Below are 18852 nucleotides of genomic sequence, written 5' to 3' on the forward strand. Positions count from 1 at the left end.
TTGAAGGCTTTTTTAGACGGGACCTATGAGAATTCTGTTTTTTGCTAAGATTATCTCACATCCTCTGATTTTTCTCTCTAATTAAGTAATAAACAACAGCTGGTAAAAAGAAAACTATGTAAAAGAAAGGAAAATACATCTAAATGAATTTAATAATTAACTTCATGGACATAAAAATAAAAGGCAAGTTTAACTTTCCAAGGCTGACTTGAAGAATTTTCTCATTAATAGAACATTGACTATATTTAAGCTAAAAAACCTTCACATGTAAGATAATACTGAAACAATAATGTACCATGTTTCTATCTCCAAATTTATTTAACTTATTTTAAATGTAGAGATCACTTTTATCTTATAGTTACTCTTCACCAGTTCAGATATTTATATATCTCTATATATTCATATAGAGTTATAAATAGATTTTATGTTCACGTGTTAGTAAGAGTCACAAAACTATGTAAAACTATGTAAAATAAAATTCTGTGTGAGTTATAAGGTTGAAGACTTCTTAAAATAGTAATCTTAGTTACGTATTTTACACCACAAAATGTACAGATACCCAGTGTTTGTTTTTTTTCTAACACAAATACAGGTGGATTATAGATTCCTTATAAAAGCTTTAAATGATTCTAAATTCAAAGCCATAGAAATAGAATCGAAAGAATGTAGTTTGTTAGATATTTTGATATTACATGTTCAGTGCTCTTCTGATAACATCGACAGCTATATCTTTGGCATTGAAAATTCAGTACGAGTTCTTGACAAAATTTTGTAGCTCAGAGCTTCATTGTCTTTTAAACAAGGAAAAACAGGGTTGAATAAGATGAAAATTGGGAGGAAACTATTAATGATTATTCTTTTCTTAGTAAGTTTATCTTTGGGACCCTGAATTACTTTCACTTTACTTACTATATGATGTGGACAGTATGAATCCATTTAAAAACCAACTGAGTTGTACCACATTTTAGGAAAATTATATAATATAATATATATATTTTATATTTATTTAGAAGCTTTGAAATAGTACAGTAAACACTTTGCAACACGGTGTATAAACTACAGAATGTCTTTGATATTTTGTGGGTCTTCAGAATACAACATTTTTTATAACCCACAGGTGAAAAGAACATAATCACAATCTCTCTTGTAAAGTTGGAATAGTTTGGGGAACACTTGATCACACAAAAAGAATATAAAACAGTCAAGTTTAAAACAGTGATATTGCATTTATAATGCACAAATTTCCTTTATCTTTATGACTGGCTTCTCGTGGTGAATATAAACATGTAAAGGGCTCAGTGACATTTGGAGAGAGAAAGATATATAGCGCTGTAAACAGGCACACACTGATCGGAGAGGCAAGAGCAGTTGCCTCTGAAGTTTCTACAGTTCTGCACATTTCAACTCATTGCTCAGGCCTGCTGAGAGCAATTAGGTCCTATAACTGGCCACGACGACTCCGACGGCAATCTAGTACTCGGGTACACACAACTAACTGATGGCCAAGATAATGAAGTTGAAAAGTTGATGCTTTTGTTGGTCGACTTTGTGCAAATCATGCTGCTTCAGGTAAATCCTGTAGAATTGACTAGCATATCCTTTTCCGTGCTGTGAAAAAGAAAGAAAAATACTCTAAGAAAAAGAGCCTGGGTTTGGGAGTTTAGAATCGCATGTTACTGGAAAAGAAACAAATACAGCTGGAAATAAGTCGTGTCCCTATACCAGACCCACGTGGTGTCAAAGTATTCCAGTGTTAACCTCGGTTTCTAATAGCCAAGTTGATCTGTTGCTTGGCTTTCTAAAAATGCCAATTTTGGTAGAAAATGACTTTTGTGAGGGAAATGTAAACTTTATATGCCAACCACCAATTATGTGGAGATTAAACTTTTAATATAGTTTATATACAGAACAATCCCTACTTCACTACTTATGCACGATCAGAGATAGAAAAAAAATGTGTGGCCTGTAAACATTCTAGAATGAGTCTTTAGAATATCTACAAATAACTGGTTATATTTTTAATTGAAAAAATTTTGATATTTTAAATCAACATATCGTAAGGAACACTGTACGAGAAAATGTTTATGTAGTTAAAAAGTTAAAGAATGCTTCACATTTTCTAGTTTTACTTTATTTCATAATTTATATTATGTAAAAACCAAACTTTTTAATGTGTACAAAAGAAAAACTAAACTAAATTTATCAACTAAAAGGAATCAGTTTTCCCTTAAAGAAAGTAAAGGTGAAAGGGGGGAAAAAAAAAGATATAAATTTGGTCCAGTCTTATAAAATGTATTGAATGATGAGGTAGAATTTCCAAATTCAATCATTTAGATTTTATGATTTTAAGTATTTTATTTATTTATAATGGTAACAGGGATTTCCTCCTCTCTATAATCATTATATTGGGGAATGAGAACAATGAGACAGAAAGTGCCTTGTCTAAGTCAGTGCCTGCACACAATAGGTATATAATGAAAATGTGCTGAAAATAGTGTTCAAATTGTGAGAAAAAGTAATTTGGCTGTGTAAAATTGATTGTAATAAAATACGAATTATATATATCATATTCATATATAATGTATATATGTATACATATATACAACAAAGTTAAGAACTACACTAAATGGCATAACTGGATTGTTTCAATCTGGTAAATAGTTGGCTTTTTTGTTTCTTTTAGTTAATACAAATATAATAACATACTGGTCAGTTCAATTCCTCTTCTATGGTATTTCCATTAATTTTAAGTAGATTATCTAGTTAATATATTTTCTTAATTTATTCCCCCAAATCTTTCATTTGTTTTTCCTCACAAACTCAGTTTCTGAGCAGATCACCAAACGTTTCTTTCCTAGGTCACCATTTAGCAGACACATCAATGAAAACTGTAAAAGTCAGGCACTGTAATAAAATGAAAATGAATATTTACATGTCCTGGGTAGTAACTCATTTTGAACAATCAAAATATATATATATATATTTACAATGTTATATAGTATCATGAATTATAAAATGAGTTAGCTACAACACAGGACTACATGGTAGTTATTATAACTTACCTGGTAATAATGCTATAAAGAATATTCTATTGAAGAAAATAGAAATTTTCTCTTTTTAAGTAATCAAATCCTATTTTCCTATGTTCTTAATTTTGAATTTCCTATTTCATGTTAAATGTGAGTATATTTGATTTAAATATATTTTGTTTACACCAATCAGAATTTAAAATTCTTCAGTAAATTACAATAATTAAGCACCATGAAAATTCAGGTTTATAAAATGAATTGGACCAAATAATTACAGTGATCAAATAATTTATTGTCTAACCCAAAACGTTGTGTGAGTAAAAGGAAGCACAAGACATAATCTTGATTTTTCATGGACAACTCGGGACACATGGAGACCCTATAAATAATACTACTTTTCTCAAAATAAGATGGAGATACTCCTTACAGGATGAAGCTTTTTTCCTAAAATACTGATTTATAGGAAACAACTTTCTAGTAGTTTGAGGACAAAACAAACTCAAGAGTGGCCTATCCTCAACCTATAGAGTAATTTATCATGTGTAACAGTAAATATACTGAAAAGCTACATCGTAGTTATAATGCAGAAATTAGTCAACCTAACACATATTTAAATCAAAAAGTATTTCTAACTAGGTTAAAAGATTACTTATGGAGAAGCCTTTTAGCATGGATTTTATATGTTTATTTGACGTAGTAAAAATACAAAAAGAAATTGTATTACTGTACTAGTTCAGAGTTTGAAGGACACAGAAGTTTAGCACATATTATACTTGATATTTTAATCACAACATAAGCTTAAAATGTATATTTTAGTTACTGCTTAAGTTACATGTGTGCCGCTTTTATTTAAAGTGTGCTTATTTCAAGTAGTTGTATGAATAATATAATCGCCTTTTATTAAATTACCTCCTCCCTCCTATCTGTTAATTCAGGAATGCAAATCTGAATAGGAGAAGAGTAAGGGTTGAAGTTGAAGGTCAGAACAATGTAGGATGGGGAGGAAAAATATCCTCCATTTCAGAATCAAATTTCCCAAATATGAAGCACTGCCAGGTAAACTATAGAAAATGAAATATGATTACTAAAGTTATAGTCACGTACATTTTGTTTCAAGCCTTTAAAGAGCTGATTTTGAATACTGAATATTCATTGTCCTTGGGGGCTATCTGGGTTAATGTTGGACATGTAGCCTGCGTGAACGCGCGCACGCACACACACACACGCACGCACGCACGCACGCACACATGCAATGTTATTACATTTTAGAGTCAGTGCCAAGGACGGTTATTCCACAGTGTTAAGTGTTATGGCTATGCATTTGCTGAAACATTTCAGGCTAGAGAGAATGGGTCAAATACACTGAAACTCTATGCTTTATGATATATTCTACATATGTTTTGGAATTATGATAGCATACTTGAAAAATTTCTGCTCTTTCTCTTCAGTACACAAATGCATTTTTTCTCTAGTTATGCATCAGCATATGTAAGGAGTTGGTCACTTGATGTAGATTTTCTTTTCAGTCAAATCTAAATAGGCAAAGGACCGTTGGTATTCCTTTTTATTTCTATTTACTCATTAGCAGCATTTGTTCTTCAGAGTGAGTCATAGAAATTTTACATTTAAGACAATTATTTTATTGTCTGAACTATGGATGAAAAAAATCACTCTTAATGGAAAAGAGATATGCAAATATCTACTTTTTAAATAATTTTGCATATACATATGTGTATATATATTTAACATATGGGTATGTATATATTTAACATGTATGTTTTTAATAAAACTTTTATGAAGCATATTTTTCTTTATATCGTGGGATCCTGTTATTGCCTTTGATAATTTGTAAAGTATGATATTAAACTTTAGGACATTTACTAATGACTTAAGAAAAATGACTATAAGCATGTATGTTACAGAAATAATTATAAAACCAGTACTGATAACCTATTTATGCCATGAATAATATTATAATTTGCCTCCTGAAAAATAACTTGGTATAATATATTAAAACAAAAATTAAATAACTGTAATATTCACATATCTATACTTGCATAACAAGAAGCAAGTTATCCTTTATACTTTATGGCAGTATGAACCACAGAAGCTAAAGAAATAAATACAAACATGTGTGAAGTGATCTCACCTATTTCTGTTACTGAAAGAAAGAACAGCCTTTAAGTATCCCAAATGATTGAGACTCCACTGCAGTGAAAAACTTAGACACTGATATCAGTAACCTACTCTGGAGCACATTCAAAAGTTTAATGAGCCCCAAGGTCAGGACACTTCTTTATAAGTAAAGTGAATCTAGCAGACACAACTTAAAGCCCATTACCCCTTCTAGAAGTCAGACACACCTGCCCTCTGTTTCCTGAGTAAAAGCATATCATAAACTGAAAGATCGTTTAAAAGGAAGTCTCCATTAGAGATCTGTCCAGATGAATAATCAATTCATTTAACGTTCCTCTATCTTACTCTTGAGCCATTTTTAAGAATTCTCTTTAAAAATCTCTCTAAATGTTTTTTTCTGTTTAACTGTAAAGTCCAGAAATAAGCATAGTAGAGGTTACTGTTAAATCTGGATCACTGCTGGATTTGTCGTTTGTCTTCCCACTTGAACGGCATTATATCTGTTTTTTTAATTTAAGATAGAATCATGCATTGTCCATATTGTCAATTCTTTCCTTTCCACAAAAAAATGACAAAAAGGTTTTAAATTTTAGGATCCATATAAGGCAAAAACTGATTAAATACTATAATTTATTATGAATTATAAAAAGACTGAAAGCCTTTTGTGAATATAGATTGCCTTTGTCTACTAGCACTAGCTTAGTGCAGCATAAACTTGAATTCTTAGCATTTACTTCATAATATTCACACCATCCTCATGCTAAATTTCCTTTTTTCCTTTCATCAAACAGTATGCTCTTTATTTTAGACTGACAGAATTAAGAAATTATAGAATATGTTTAGAAAATAAGAGTTCATCTAGAGAAAGTGGTTCCCATATGTAAATTGAATTAGTTTTTTTAGAAAGAAAATTTATGAAATAAATGATTCAAAACAAGCCTTCAGAAGATTCATGCAAGAAATATGTCTTAAATCCAAGTGTTTAATTTAGGCTTTATGTGTATGTAATGCTTATGATGTAGTTTACAATTAATAAGTGTTTATTAAAAGTTAAATTCATAGGATTTATCAAGGGATAAGAAATTGGCAAGCATGGTTTTGTGGTATACAAATTTACACCAATGAATGAGTAATATGGATCATTGCTGAGAGAAGACTAGTATGTTGAGCATATTCTTTTCAGAAATATTAAAAAGAAAAAAGAAAACCACTGCTTGTTGTTTTCATCTTTTAAAACGTCATCATTTGGACCAAATTTCTAAACAGGAGCCTCATACTTAATCTAATTGCAGTGTCAACCCCCCCCCCCCCAGAAATGGAGTGTTAACCAGCAGCCTGAAGAAATTCTTTATTTCAATTAGCGATCTGAGCCACAGGGCCCTCTCTCTTCCCCAAAAGAAGATGAGGTCATTTGCATGATAAACCCTTTTTTTATCCCCCCCATGGGTAAGCAGCCTTGCTGGAACAATTCTTCCCTTCCTTTCTTTCTGCTAATAACTTTCTTGCCCCACCTTTCTTTTATAAAAACCCTCCATTTTGTAAAATTCCTCAGGAGGCCCCTGTATTAGCCAGATGGGGGCTGTCCAATTGGTTTGTCATTTAATAAGGCCAATTAGATCTTAAACATTTACTCAGTTGAATTTTTGTTACTTAACAACAGTCACCATCTCCCCAAATCCAAATATTGGTATATTTGTTACTGCAATATTGCTATACTTTATTTGTGGTAAAGATTATATACCAATTTGAGGCTATGGATTAAAAATGAATTAGGATTCATATTCTCACTAAGAATGGTATGTGCAAAGATAATTTATTTTATAAGCTGGAATGTGCTCCCAAGATCAAGTAGAGGTTGATGTACTATGCAAAGCCCTGAGTTTCCTACCAGGAAAAATTTCAGAATTTATTGCTCAAAATTTATTTTCAAGCCTAACTTTATCATTATTTAAAAGACTTAAAAACCTTCAAAATAAAAGCTCCTATTTGTCCACAAGGACAGTTCACATCTATGACATGTACCATGACCCTCACATGGCTTTGTATAAGGAGGTGAGTCCCTCAAACATCACGAGTTCTTTCTAGATAGAGGATCCATAGACTTTTAGACATTTCTATATACTGACGTGTGTGTGTGTGTGTGTGTGTGTGTGTGTGTGTGTGTGTGTGCATACGGGTATGTGTTATTTAAAATGACCTTCTCAAAAAGGTACATTTAAAACTAGTTCCCTAGCAAATATCTACTCTGTGGGTGACTGCAACCATATCACTACTATTTTTAACAGGAAAGCTGTATAATTATAGTAACTCAATTTTGTTTGTTTTAAAAATCTTTAACTCTAATTAGCCAGATTAATTAAGAGTGCTTCAAACGCTACAGCAAAAACCAGTGATCGTGTATCAGCTCCTTCAATTAGACAATACACTTTGATTATTATCATTATCTAAATTGATTCAAGTTAGATATCTTAAAACAGTGATCATGCATAATTTTTCCATCTAATCACAAGAGAGGTCAGTATTCTAAATATCTGTTCTTTAAATACTAAAGCCATTACACTTTTAAATTATTTATGAAGAAATAAGAACCTACTATAACAAGGTATTGCATAAAATGGTATAGATTGAAGGAATCATCTGGAAATGTGGAAAATTATGCGTTGGAGGCTTAAGAAATTTTCCCTGAGAGGGGAAAAAATAGTAGGACTTGATCATACCCAGCACACTTTGGCCTCTATCAAGCTCTCTTTGTTGAAAAAAAACCACCTTGCCTCATTGGTATCTTAAAATCAAAGCTGGAGACTGAGTTAGGTTTTAAATACTTCCACCCTACATTGGCATATATTTAGGCAATGGAGCTTTAACATAGATTGTCCTCCATGTTTATAATATCATTGAACATTTTTCTGGAATCCTTTATCATAATCCACTAAAATACAAACACTATGATTTGTTCCAGAATTATTGGAAAATCACATCTTTTATATTGGTAATTAAGAAGTACCCTTGAAATATCTTTTGAAGACAATCCGCTCAATTATCTTGCTTTAATAATGACATAGGATGCTTTCATTTAAGTTACACAAATGCCATTAGTTTATGTATCTAAAATTTTAAAAGGATATCCATATGCTCCTTTACAGAATAAGTGGTTCTTTTTTTTTCCTGTGAGAATTCTGAGCAGTAACATTTACTGACATTTAGACGCTTGTATTTCAACTAGTTTTCTTCAAAACAACATTATAAGGAGATCAAATTAGTTATTTCCCTGTAAGGTTACAATTAGGATTAATTTCAGAGAAGACAGGAAAAATGCCTGAATGGGATTGGTCAGTCCTACAGGTATGAGGATCGTACGCACATAGACCTCTCTGCAGCAAACATCATTGTACCACAGTATTAGATCAACTACTTGTGATGTGTGCACTTTGTCTTTTATACAACTAATCATAAATTCCAGCAATGAAAGATAGGAAAAACTTTAAAAACAAATACATAAAACCTTCATTTAAAAAAATATAGCTATGTATCTAGTTTATTAACCACTGATAGCCTACTTAAACAAATACAATTTCTAAATAATTTAAGTAAGATCTTAGATTTAAGTAAAATCTTAGCCATGAAAATAAGTGCAAATTTTTCAGAATTGGTAAATAAAATACTTATTGACACAATTCACACATGTTTAGTTTCAAAAAAGACACACCCAACATACATGACTTAGAAACTATGTATAAAAGTATGGCTGTGTATTAATATACTTAATGATCCGATTTCTCCAACAAAATTCAGTTGCTTCTATATCTAAACGAATACCAGAAGAAAAACAGGAACTATAGGATTACATAGGGTTGAAATGCTGACACACTGAAAAGTGAAACTTGACCACTGTTTTTTCTGTATCCAGAGAAAAACCCTCACACTAAACCACGTTAGGAACTCCAAGATGACGTATGGGCTTCCCTAACACCGTGAGCAGGATTGCCAGATAAAATACACAGTGGCTTTACATTCGAATTTCAAATAAATAACGAATAATTTGTTAGTATACATATGCTCCATGCAACATTTAGGTGTTGTGTCATTTATTTCTTAACCTGGCACCCCTATCCTAAAGCATCTGCTTCATGGCACCACAGATGACACTAGTGACCACTGAGGCAAATAGTACAGTGTTTTCTTGAAAAAATGTTGCATTATATTTTCTAATTATAACACTATAATTCATATAATTTTATATGTATTTTCATCTAAAATGATTTACAATTAAATACCAACATTTTTTAAAATTTAAGATTGAAAATTCAAAGAGGAAAATAAATAAAAATTATAAAACTCAAAAGATAAATGAAATTCAGTTAACTACAATATAAATTCATATTTAATGAATTTAATGTCATACACAAATGTAATCTTTATTGTCATTTAAATTATTTCTTTGTATGATGATTCAATTTTAACCTTGGTTTTGAATGAAATCTTTGTTTTTATGAGATGGATATAGCATGTTAGATCAAACGTTCTTTCTTTTTGTATAATAAACATAATTTTTAAGCATTTATTCGGAAATCTAAGCCTATGTCTACAGTTTAATTTTAGTTATCTTCTAGAAACTCCTTAAGCCACTTTCCTCTTGCTCTTTCAATTTAATCTATCATCAGATAATTAAAGATGTGAAAACTAATAGGCAGTGAACCATACTCACCTTTAAAATAATCACAAACATGCGTATTGTTGAAACAAGATTATATTATGTTTGTTAAAGGTTAAAATAATTTTAGTTATGTACTAATTAAAGAATAAGATTTGGATCCTTAAATAGTTATGTACATCTCATAACTTTATATGATGTGTTTAAATAGGGTTCATCTTAATTACTGTAAATATTTAACCACATAATAAATAAAAGTCATGTTAGACACTTAGTATTTATGAAAACTATCACAATATATCTAGAAAAAAATGAAATTTAAAAAAATCAACCTTTGCTAGGGCCCGTGACCGATCCTGGTTAAATAATATTGACAGTGTATGTTTATATATAAGATATCTATATCATTATAAATAGTATTGACAGTGTATGTTTATATATAAGATATCTATATCATTATAAATAGTATTGACAGTGTATGTTTATATTTAAAATATCTAAATCATTATTAAAATGTGACAAATGTACAAAGCTACCTACATATCTGACAATAAAGTTCTCACACAAAAAAACAAAATTCTGCCTTATTAAAAAAGAAGTTTGAGATACTCAGGTGCCACAAGGTCATAGGAAAAGAGTTGGCTAAGAAAATAATCTGAAAATAACTTACACAATAGTGATGATGAGAAAAAAATACGAAAGACTTAAAGATGTTAGTTACATGGAAATCCCCCCAAACCTAAACGAAAGTCGGTTAAATTGACTGTTGCAATAGTTATCCTGTATGATTAACAAGCTCCTGCCCCTGCCCACAATCATGTATTTACAATGGATCTCCCTTTATGTTCATGTTTAATTATCTTATGTAGACTTAATCTTTACTAATATGTTTGTAAATTATATACAACAAACCATTGAAAAATATATTAGTTAAACTAGTTGGTGATGTGAAACATGAGGCTTAGGAAGTTTTTAAAGAAAACGTGATCAATCAGAAAAAAAAAAAAAAAGAATTAGAAGACTAATACAGTTAAGGCCCGAATAAAAAGGACATAGAAATTATAAAAAGTCAAAAGAGTCTCAAGGGAGAGTATGTTAGGAGTAGAAATGGTTAGGTTTGGGGGATTGTTTGTTTTGGCATTAAGAGAGTATTATAATTCTATTAATTTGCCTAAGTAGAGAAGATGCCTAGATACCCAAACAGAAAAAAAAAAAAAATAGTGCTCTCTTGGTTTCAAGATGTTTCATCTGTTGATTCATTTATGTAGTGTATAAGCATTTATGGGTGTTTACTTTGCTCTAGACAAAATTCTGGGACTTGAGACTCTAAAATGAATATACATTGATTCTGCTCCAAAAGATATAACAATTCAAAGGTTAAAAAAAACCCAAGTTTTTAAAAGATATTTTAAAAATAGCAATCATGTATAAAAATTTAAAAGAAGTTACAAGAAGAATGTATATCGGTTTTTGGAAAGGCTTCGTTATTAAAGGTAAATTGAGTTGAATCTTAACTGATGATAAGAGATGGCCAAACAGATATGGTGAGGAGTGGTTTTGTTGATGAGAGAGCATTCCAGAAGGAGAATAGAATGTGTCAAATCACAAGAACCTGGGGAAAATGGTGTATCAAGAAACTGACAATCACTGAATGACATGGAGCAAAACTGTGGGCAGGGTTTAAGCATAAAAAGCGTGTAAAGCTACTGAACATTACTGTGGCCACAACAGGGAGCTTCTCAAAACTTTTAGAGGAGACTATCGAAGTCAAATGTCTCTAAATATAAATTAATATTCTACTTAACAATAGAAGCCAGATGGAAAAACAGAGGGGTCTTCATTAATTTTATTGAACTAAGTACATAGGGCCAGCTTGGAGAATGCCAAAGAAAGTACACCTGTGTCTCCTCACAGAGCCCAGCAGAATTTTATACTTTACATATCTGGAAATAATTTGCATTCCACCCTGAATCTCCCAAACATAACAAATTATTTTGCAGTCCAATGACTGCCTTGGTGTTTTGGAGCTGATAATTCAATATTAAGGATAATTGTGAAAGACAAAAAACAGGGAAAGGACGTGCTCAAAGAAATGATTCAGTCCCAAATCTCAAGTCACGGGGAGTGTCAGCATTCATAAAAGCTAGGAGGCTAGAGAAAAGCGTGCGACATTTTCCCCACACAATTTAACAAAGAAAAATTAAGGCAGATGATTATCATAGACTAACATTAAATTTACTTTATAACTACGAAACCATATTTTTTGTAAATAAAATATATCTTCCAAATTTATTCTTTCACAGAGAGACACACAAGTAAATCTCACCCTAGGGATGTCTGGGTCTGCAATTCACGGAAATAGTGAAGACACAGGAACAATTTTAATTTTGGCATTTAAAATAACATATTGTAAGTGATTAAAGGTCACATGCATTTGATCAAATCTCTCCTATCCAAAGTTAACCCCTGCCACATCTCAGCCTCCTAGAATTTTCAGTTGTCACCTTTCCTTGTATCTACTTTTGACTTCCAAAAATCTTAATGCAGAAAATACACATTTTTTACAGTCTCATAATTAACTGCAACATGATGCAAAAAATTTCATACTTTTGATATATATTTTAGACATAATTGTCATCTTTTTCCATTTTATTGAAATTTGCTTTCCAAGGTTCCTACTTGGTTATTAGTTTTCCAGTCAAAATGTATTCCCTTCCATTTAATACTTGTATATACTAAGGATGCAACCTTTGCCCAAACATTTAGTCTAAAGATTTCAGAACCATCATTGATAATTACTGTCTTTTGTAGAATTCTAATGCTTTATTTTTTAAAAATTTTTAATGATAATCCTTCCATTGTCATTCTCTACCAGGGTCTTATCACCACAAAGCTTGACAACTGCAATAACACTCTGCTGATAAAACAAAACCCGCAACAACACCATGCAACACATCCTTCCTGATTCTCTCTGGATAGTGTCCAATTTCTTAAGCCGGGGTTTCAATAGTGAGGTTACAAATATATGCTTACTCTATAATTAGGTGGTCTCAAATAAAAAGCCTAACTCTCACCCACTAGCCATCAGACCATGGACAAATTACTGGATATCCCTTTTTCTTAATTTTATAATTTGTAAATGGAGACAGAATACTTATTTCATTTGGTTATTGAGTAAGGCTTCAACCATTAATTCTTAGCATCACTAGTGCAAGGCTGATAGGTTCTTTACAATTGTTAGCTACTATTATCATTGGTATTATTATTCAAACATGTCTTCATCCAACCTAAACATAACTTTCAAACTTAAACTTCCACTATTTTATTATTTATCTTATAGATTTGGCAACCTAGAATATTCATTTTGTCATATTTATTTGCTCTCTAGTTCCACATTTTTGTTCATTCAGCTTTGTCCTCCTAGAATGCTTTTTTTCTTTATCAGTTAAAGTCATTCCAATAATGCTCCAATAATGGCCCTAAAGTGGAGTTTTGCAAACCCTTCCTTGGTTATACTCTAAGAAATCTTTTCCATAGCTAGCCAAAGACATTTATTATAATAAAGTAACTCTTATTTATCTGTTAATGAGATAAGAAATTTGAAGTACAATCACTAAAAAACTACATTTTGATTAGAGAGAAATGTTTAATTGCCATTGCCATTGCAATTTCATCCCCAGGTATGTTAATGAAAAAACAATTAAGTCTGCTTTAAAATTTCATTTTGGCCAGAGTTGGGCAAAAGTACTGTTAAATGCAGGAAATTTCACCATTTTATAAAAAAATGAGAGTTTTTTGTTTTCATATGAGGCATGAACATAAAAGGACAAAAGAATATATAATACTGAATGATAATCGGGCACTCAACCTTACTTGTTACGTCTCTTGTTATTCAGACAAAATAGTGATATTCATGCAAGGCAGTACATATGGGATATATATGGGAAGGAAAAGGACGGAAAACAGAGAATCATAAAATCATGAGAATTACATAAGACAGCCCGATGAATACACCATAAGCAGAAAGTAAAGTTTGGGTAGTTTTATAAGCATTTCTCAAATAAGCCTATGGCATCATTTGCTAGTTTTATGTTACTTGTAAAAGACAAAGTTACAAAAATATAAATATAATGTTGGCTGAGAGAATTAGGTTTATTAAATAGTAGGATTTTAGTGCAGAAAAAGAGGCAAGAAAATATTTGAGCTCCTGCATGTTCAAATACTGATTTATGGCAGACAGAGTCTTTGGGGTATCTTATAGAAAGATTCGATTTTCACATAGTAACAGACTGTTCTCATTTACTTTGTGTGATGAATTTTGGGCATCTGTGTCTCCTACACAGAGATATCAGAACTCTTCGGAGTAACAATGTCCTGTCTAAGGCCAGAGTTTACTCTAATGATCTAGTATAATTGTAGAAATGCAGATTATCTCAAATTACATACAGACGTCTGTTTGTACTACTACTTACAATTTGGAAGGTGCAGAAGAAATATATATTTTTTAATTTTCAAATATAATATGGCTCTTCTTATACCAAAATAAGAATCTATTGTCTCAAAAGTGTATTCTTTGTCAAGTTATTTTAACTATTTGTTGCATATGATCAAAGCATAGTCACTCATTGTAAATACACAAGTTAAATAAAATAACAAGAATATAAAATTTTAACAATTATAATCATGCTTTGTGACTAACATCATCATGAAATGAATACAACCCAGGCTTTACTGAGCATTATACCTTTGATTCTATTCAATATGTTTCATTGGTTTTACAGATGAAAAAGAAAAATACGGATGCCGTACTTTTAAAACATATGTATTATGTGGAAGAATATATACTGCAGATGTAACATAGTGATATATCGTGAAAAGAACATTTGGAGTCTGATTTTTCTCTGGGAGTAAAAGAAAGCATAATTAGTTCTATTTAAGCCAGAATTTTAATTTTCTCCATACTCAGGCTGATGTCATTGTTCCAATTTTAACTGAATATATGGTTGCCTTGAACACTTAATGAGTGCTTCCTCTGGGCCAGGCACTCACTGCTTTAGATATGTTAAATAATTTAATCTCTACAATGAGCTTTTGAGGATCTATGTCACAGATGAGGAAAATGAGTTACAGGAAGGTTAAATGAATGACAGCGGTCACACTGCTAGTAACTGGCTGGATCAGTCTTGGTACCTGGGTAGATTGGACTTGTATCCAGAGCTCTTAATTATACCACATCACATCTCTGATATGAGAATAGATGAAAAGAGCTACCCTTGTGATTATGTAGTAGGTTACAAGTCCAAAGCAAGTACACATATACCTTAAGAACAAAATCAGAAAGTGATACTTGCTGAAATTAAAAATTTGATGTTACCATATAGTCAAAATGGAAAAAATTAGTGATGCTTAGGAAAACCGATCCTGGAAATAATAATAAGACTAGAGTATTTTCCAAGTATTTGCTAAGACTACAATCCAACTAGGTAAATAGATTGTACTTCTTGTACAGTTTAAAGGAAGTTGAGGACTTTTCACTAGTGTTATAAAATGCCCAAGTTTCACTTATTCCTGTTTTTTTTCAAAATAATCTCCAAAGAGGGCCGGTAGTTAACATGAAGTATAGTGTGGGAAGATATCAATAATTAAAAATGCTTTTGAGTGTTTGTAGAATGGTGCAGAGCAGATGACACTGAGATGACCTGACCCGAGTACGTTGATCTACGCAGAAAAGGTAGTGTATCCTTCTGCTGAATGGGGACGCGTGAAGCTATGTGTGGTCACCAATAATGAACTTGATCTGATGTTTTCAGCCAAAGTTCTCATGGTATTTCTATTTTTCTCTTGATATCTCTCAAGAATAATTCCATTGGTTCCATTATTACCTTTGTATTTTAAGTGAAGATATTAATTTTTCTTTCACATCTATCTGTGATGAGTTCATGAGCCATAATAATTTCCCTGTATGATTGGCCTTGGGAACATTTTATATAATCTAGTTCTAGGTCAAACAAAACTGAAAATCACTGTGCCTGGAATATAGACGGTGCTCACCAGTAAGTTTTCTTGAATATGGGTCATACAGTTTTCGTCAGCAGCTTGGGAAGATCCGTCTAAAACAGCTGGTTAAAGAACTTTTTACAGTTCTAAACTGCCATGGCACTACTTTATAATAAAAAGTAGTATTACAAATAATAGGATCTATCAACATCCTCTGAAATTAGAAAGCAATTGAAATATGAAAAACTTTGAAAGATTAATAAAGGACATAGAATTAAAATTAACTTCAAAGCAATACAATATGCCCTTCATAAACTACATTAAATGTTTTTATTTAAGGGGAAGATAACATTTCCCCATATCAGATATATCAGCACACTTTCTCTATAAGCATTGTGAAAATATAATTTCTACGAAGAATTTTTCTAAAGCAAACAATTTAAGTACAAAGTTTATGTCCCTAGATCCCAAGCTCAATTTCAAATGTGAAAGATGAAACTTTAATTAATTAATGCCAAATATTTCGTAAAAATAATTCTAAGTAAACCTGCATTAGAAGTTGTTTTCTGGTGATTTTAATGAGTCAATATTTTATTTTCATAGTTTGAGAAGTAATTATCTTCACACCATTCCTTCTATAATTTAAAAACATCGATTTCCCAAATCCTTAGCTTAATTTAAGTTCAGAGGAGTTAGAATTCACTCTAATCTTTCAACAAAAGCCATTTCTACATTGTCTAATACCAAACAACCATTTTATCTCTATAAAATTAAGTATATTTATATAAACATAAAATTATTCACATATCTATTTCAAAAATTATTTTTAACCATTGATTGATAAAAAGATCTATCACCTTACAACACTGATGTGTATTTATGAAATCAGTGCCTTTATTGTGTCTTACTTCATCTTTTTGTGTCTACAAAGCGGGCACTCAGTAATAGCTACTACTGTTTTAAATTTAGACTTGTTTATCTACTACAATTACTGTTTCATTATTTTTCTTTATATTTTCTTCTCTTTTTAAAAATTATTTTTTAACGTTTATTTATTTTTGAGAGAGAGAGAGAAAGAGAGAGAGAGGACGAGCAGAGGAGGAGCCGAGAGAGAGGGAGACACAGAATTTGAAGCAGGCTCCAGGCTCTCTATTATCAGTATAGAACCCGATGTAGGACTTGGACTCAAAAACCTCAGGATCATGACCTGCGCTGAGTCAGACACTTAACCAACTGTGCCACCCAGGCACCCCTCTTTTATCTTCTTAAGTGTAGAATTAATTTATGCTTTCATGTTACCAAGCTAATGCTACATTTTACTTTACTCTCCAAAATAAAAACCGAAATCTAATGATCATATACAGTCAGTTTGGTATTATCTTCCAATATAATTAAGAAAGCATGTATTACTCCTAGGTTTAAGGAGTAGGCAACTTGACTGTAAATCATTATTAATGCCAGTTTCATTTTTTGTTTAATTGTGAGCCATTTCACAGTAATTCACACCAAGTATTTCCTTAAAATTCAGCAGAAGATAATATGATACCAAAAGTGGAAAATTCTTATTAAAAGAGAAATGTCAGCTCAATAAAGATTCAATATTTGACAAAGTAAGATATTTAAAATCTATAGTCATATGTTTTCTTTTTGTAAATTATTTTCATAGAAAACGTGAAGCTTTACATTTTCAATTATAATGCATACTTTTAATAGACATGATCTGTTATATACTGCATCTATATATATTATGTATAATAAATAACTTAATAAACATATTACATTTAGCTTTTGCCCCCTACACATTTCCCCAAATTTCCTTCTAAACCTATGATTTCTTAATTTCTGTTCTTGGATGTTCAATCATCAATTGCAATTCGTTGTGTGAGGGGAAATAAAATGCTTTTTAGAAACCAGTATCTTTCCTTTCAGAATCTCTAAGAATAAGAAGTCATCTACATAGAAACGGGAAAGGAAGGCAATAGATAAAAACCTAGGCTTCCTCGATCGCCTTTCCTTCATCCTTCTGTAAAGTTGAGCCTCATCCCTTCCATTCCTTCACCAGCCCCAATGCCGGGAAATGTGTTTGGTAGGTAATAGCTCACAGGGCTAGAAAGTGCCATTCCACCAGATCACAGTCGACATATGCCTATGTTTGTAGTTCGTAAAGCTTTCTAGGTAAAGTGTTTCCATATCTCTCAGGAGCAAATACCAATGTCAGGGTCAGGATATTTCCCATAATGTGTAATTTACATCTCTCAGGATGCAATATAGATCCATTTTCTCTTTTCTGCTCTCAATAAAGACAGATTAACTGATCATTATCTTATCTGTGTAGTATTTGTTTAAGCACTTAACATTTGTTAAGTCACCTCTCCCCTTTTCTTCTCAATTCACAGTCCCTCAATCCTTTTAAACTCTAGTCAGAGATGCTTTTTTCCAAAATGTTAATCTCTTTATTTTATTAAGTCTCCCTTTAGCATCATGGGGGCCAGTTTGCCACAATCCTCTAACCTAGACTCAAAGAAATGTGAAATACAGACATTACAATTCTTCTGTTTTGCTATAATCTGGTATTCAAGTCAATATATTTAAATATTTGTTTCTATAAAATACCACTAAGTTAACAGATTATGTTTCAATCAAAAAGAAAGATATAAAGAGAGGTACCAAGCATTTCTGGAAGACTGGATAAGACAAGAATTCCCAAAATAGGAAAATAAATCATGTTTAAGGAGAATGCATGCTAACTGGTCTCTTTAGCATATACAGTTTAGACTGTATTATTGGACAGAGTAACTGGCTATTACATTTCAGTGAAACAAGTACATTATACTCTTCCATTTATTCAAATTAAATAAAATTAAAAACCCAGAAAAACTAATTTTTGGATAGGGGCTAGGATAGTGGCAACCCCTGGAGTAGTTGTAGCTGGAAGAGGAAATACAGGACCTTTTTAGGTATTTGTAATGTTCTGGTTACTGGACCCAGCTAATGTTGTAGCTGCTGATTACACATGTGAGATCATTTTGTGAAAACTTG

At 31.5% G+C, this 18852-nt stretch overlaps 1 protein-coding gene across 2 annotated transcripts in view; it reads right to left on the minus strand.

Moving 5' to 3' along the window:
• Positions 1 to 18852, minus strand: part of PCDH10 (protocadherin 10) — a 58460-nt gene that overhangs the window by 17604 nt on the left and 22004 nt on the right. Inside the window, exon 5 of one of the 2 annotated variants that reach the window (XM_029940909.1) lies at positions 979 to 1608. The exons of the other annotated variant lie outside the window; for it this stretch is intronic. Within the exon in view, the coding sequence (XP_029796769.1) occupies positions 1589 to 1608 (20 nt within the window). The 3' untranslated portion in view covers positions 979 to 1588. Of the gene's footprint in view, positions 1 to 978; positions 1609 to 18852 lie in introns of those variants that run through there. 2 annotated transcript variants of the gene reach the window in all.

This window comes from Suricata suricatta, chromosome 1 (genome assembly GCF_006229205.1).
Source record: "Suricata suricatta isolate VVHF042 chromosome 1, meerkat_22Aug2017_6uvM2_HiC, whole genome shotgun sequence".
Taxonomy (NCBI): Eukaryota; Metazoa; Chordata; class Mammalia; order Carnivora; family Herpestidae; genus Suricata; species Suricata suricatta.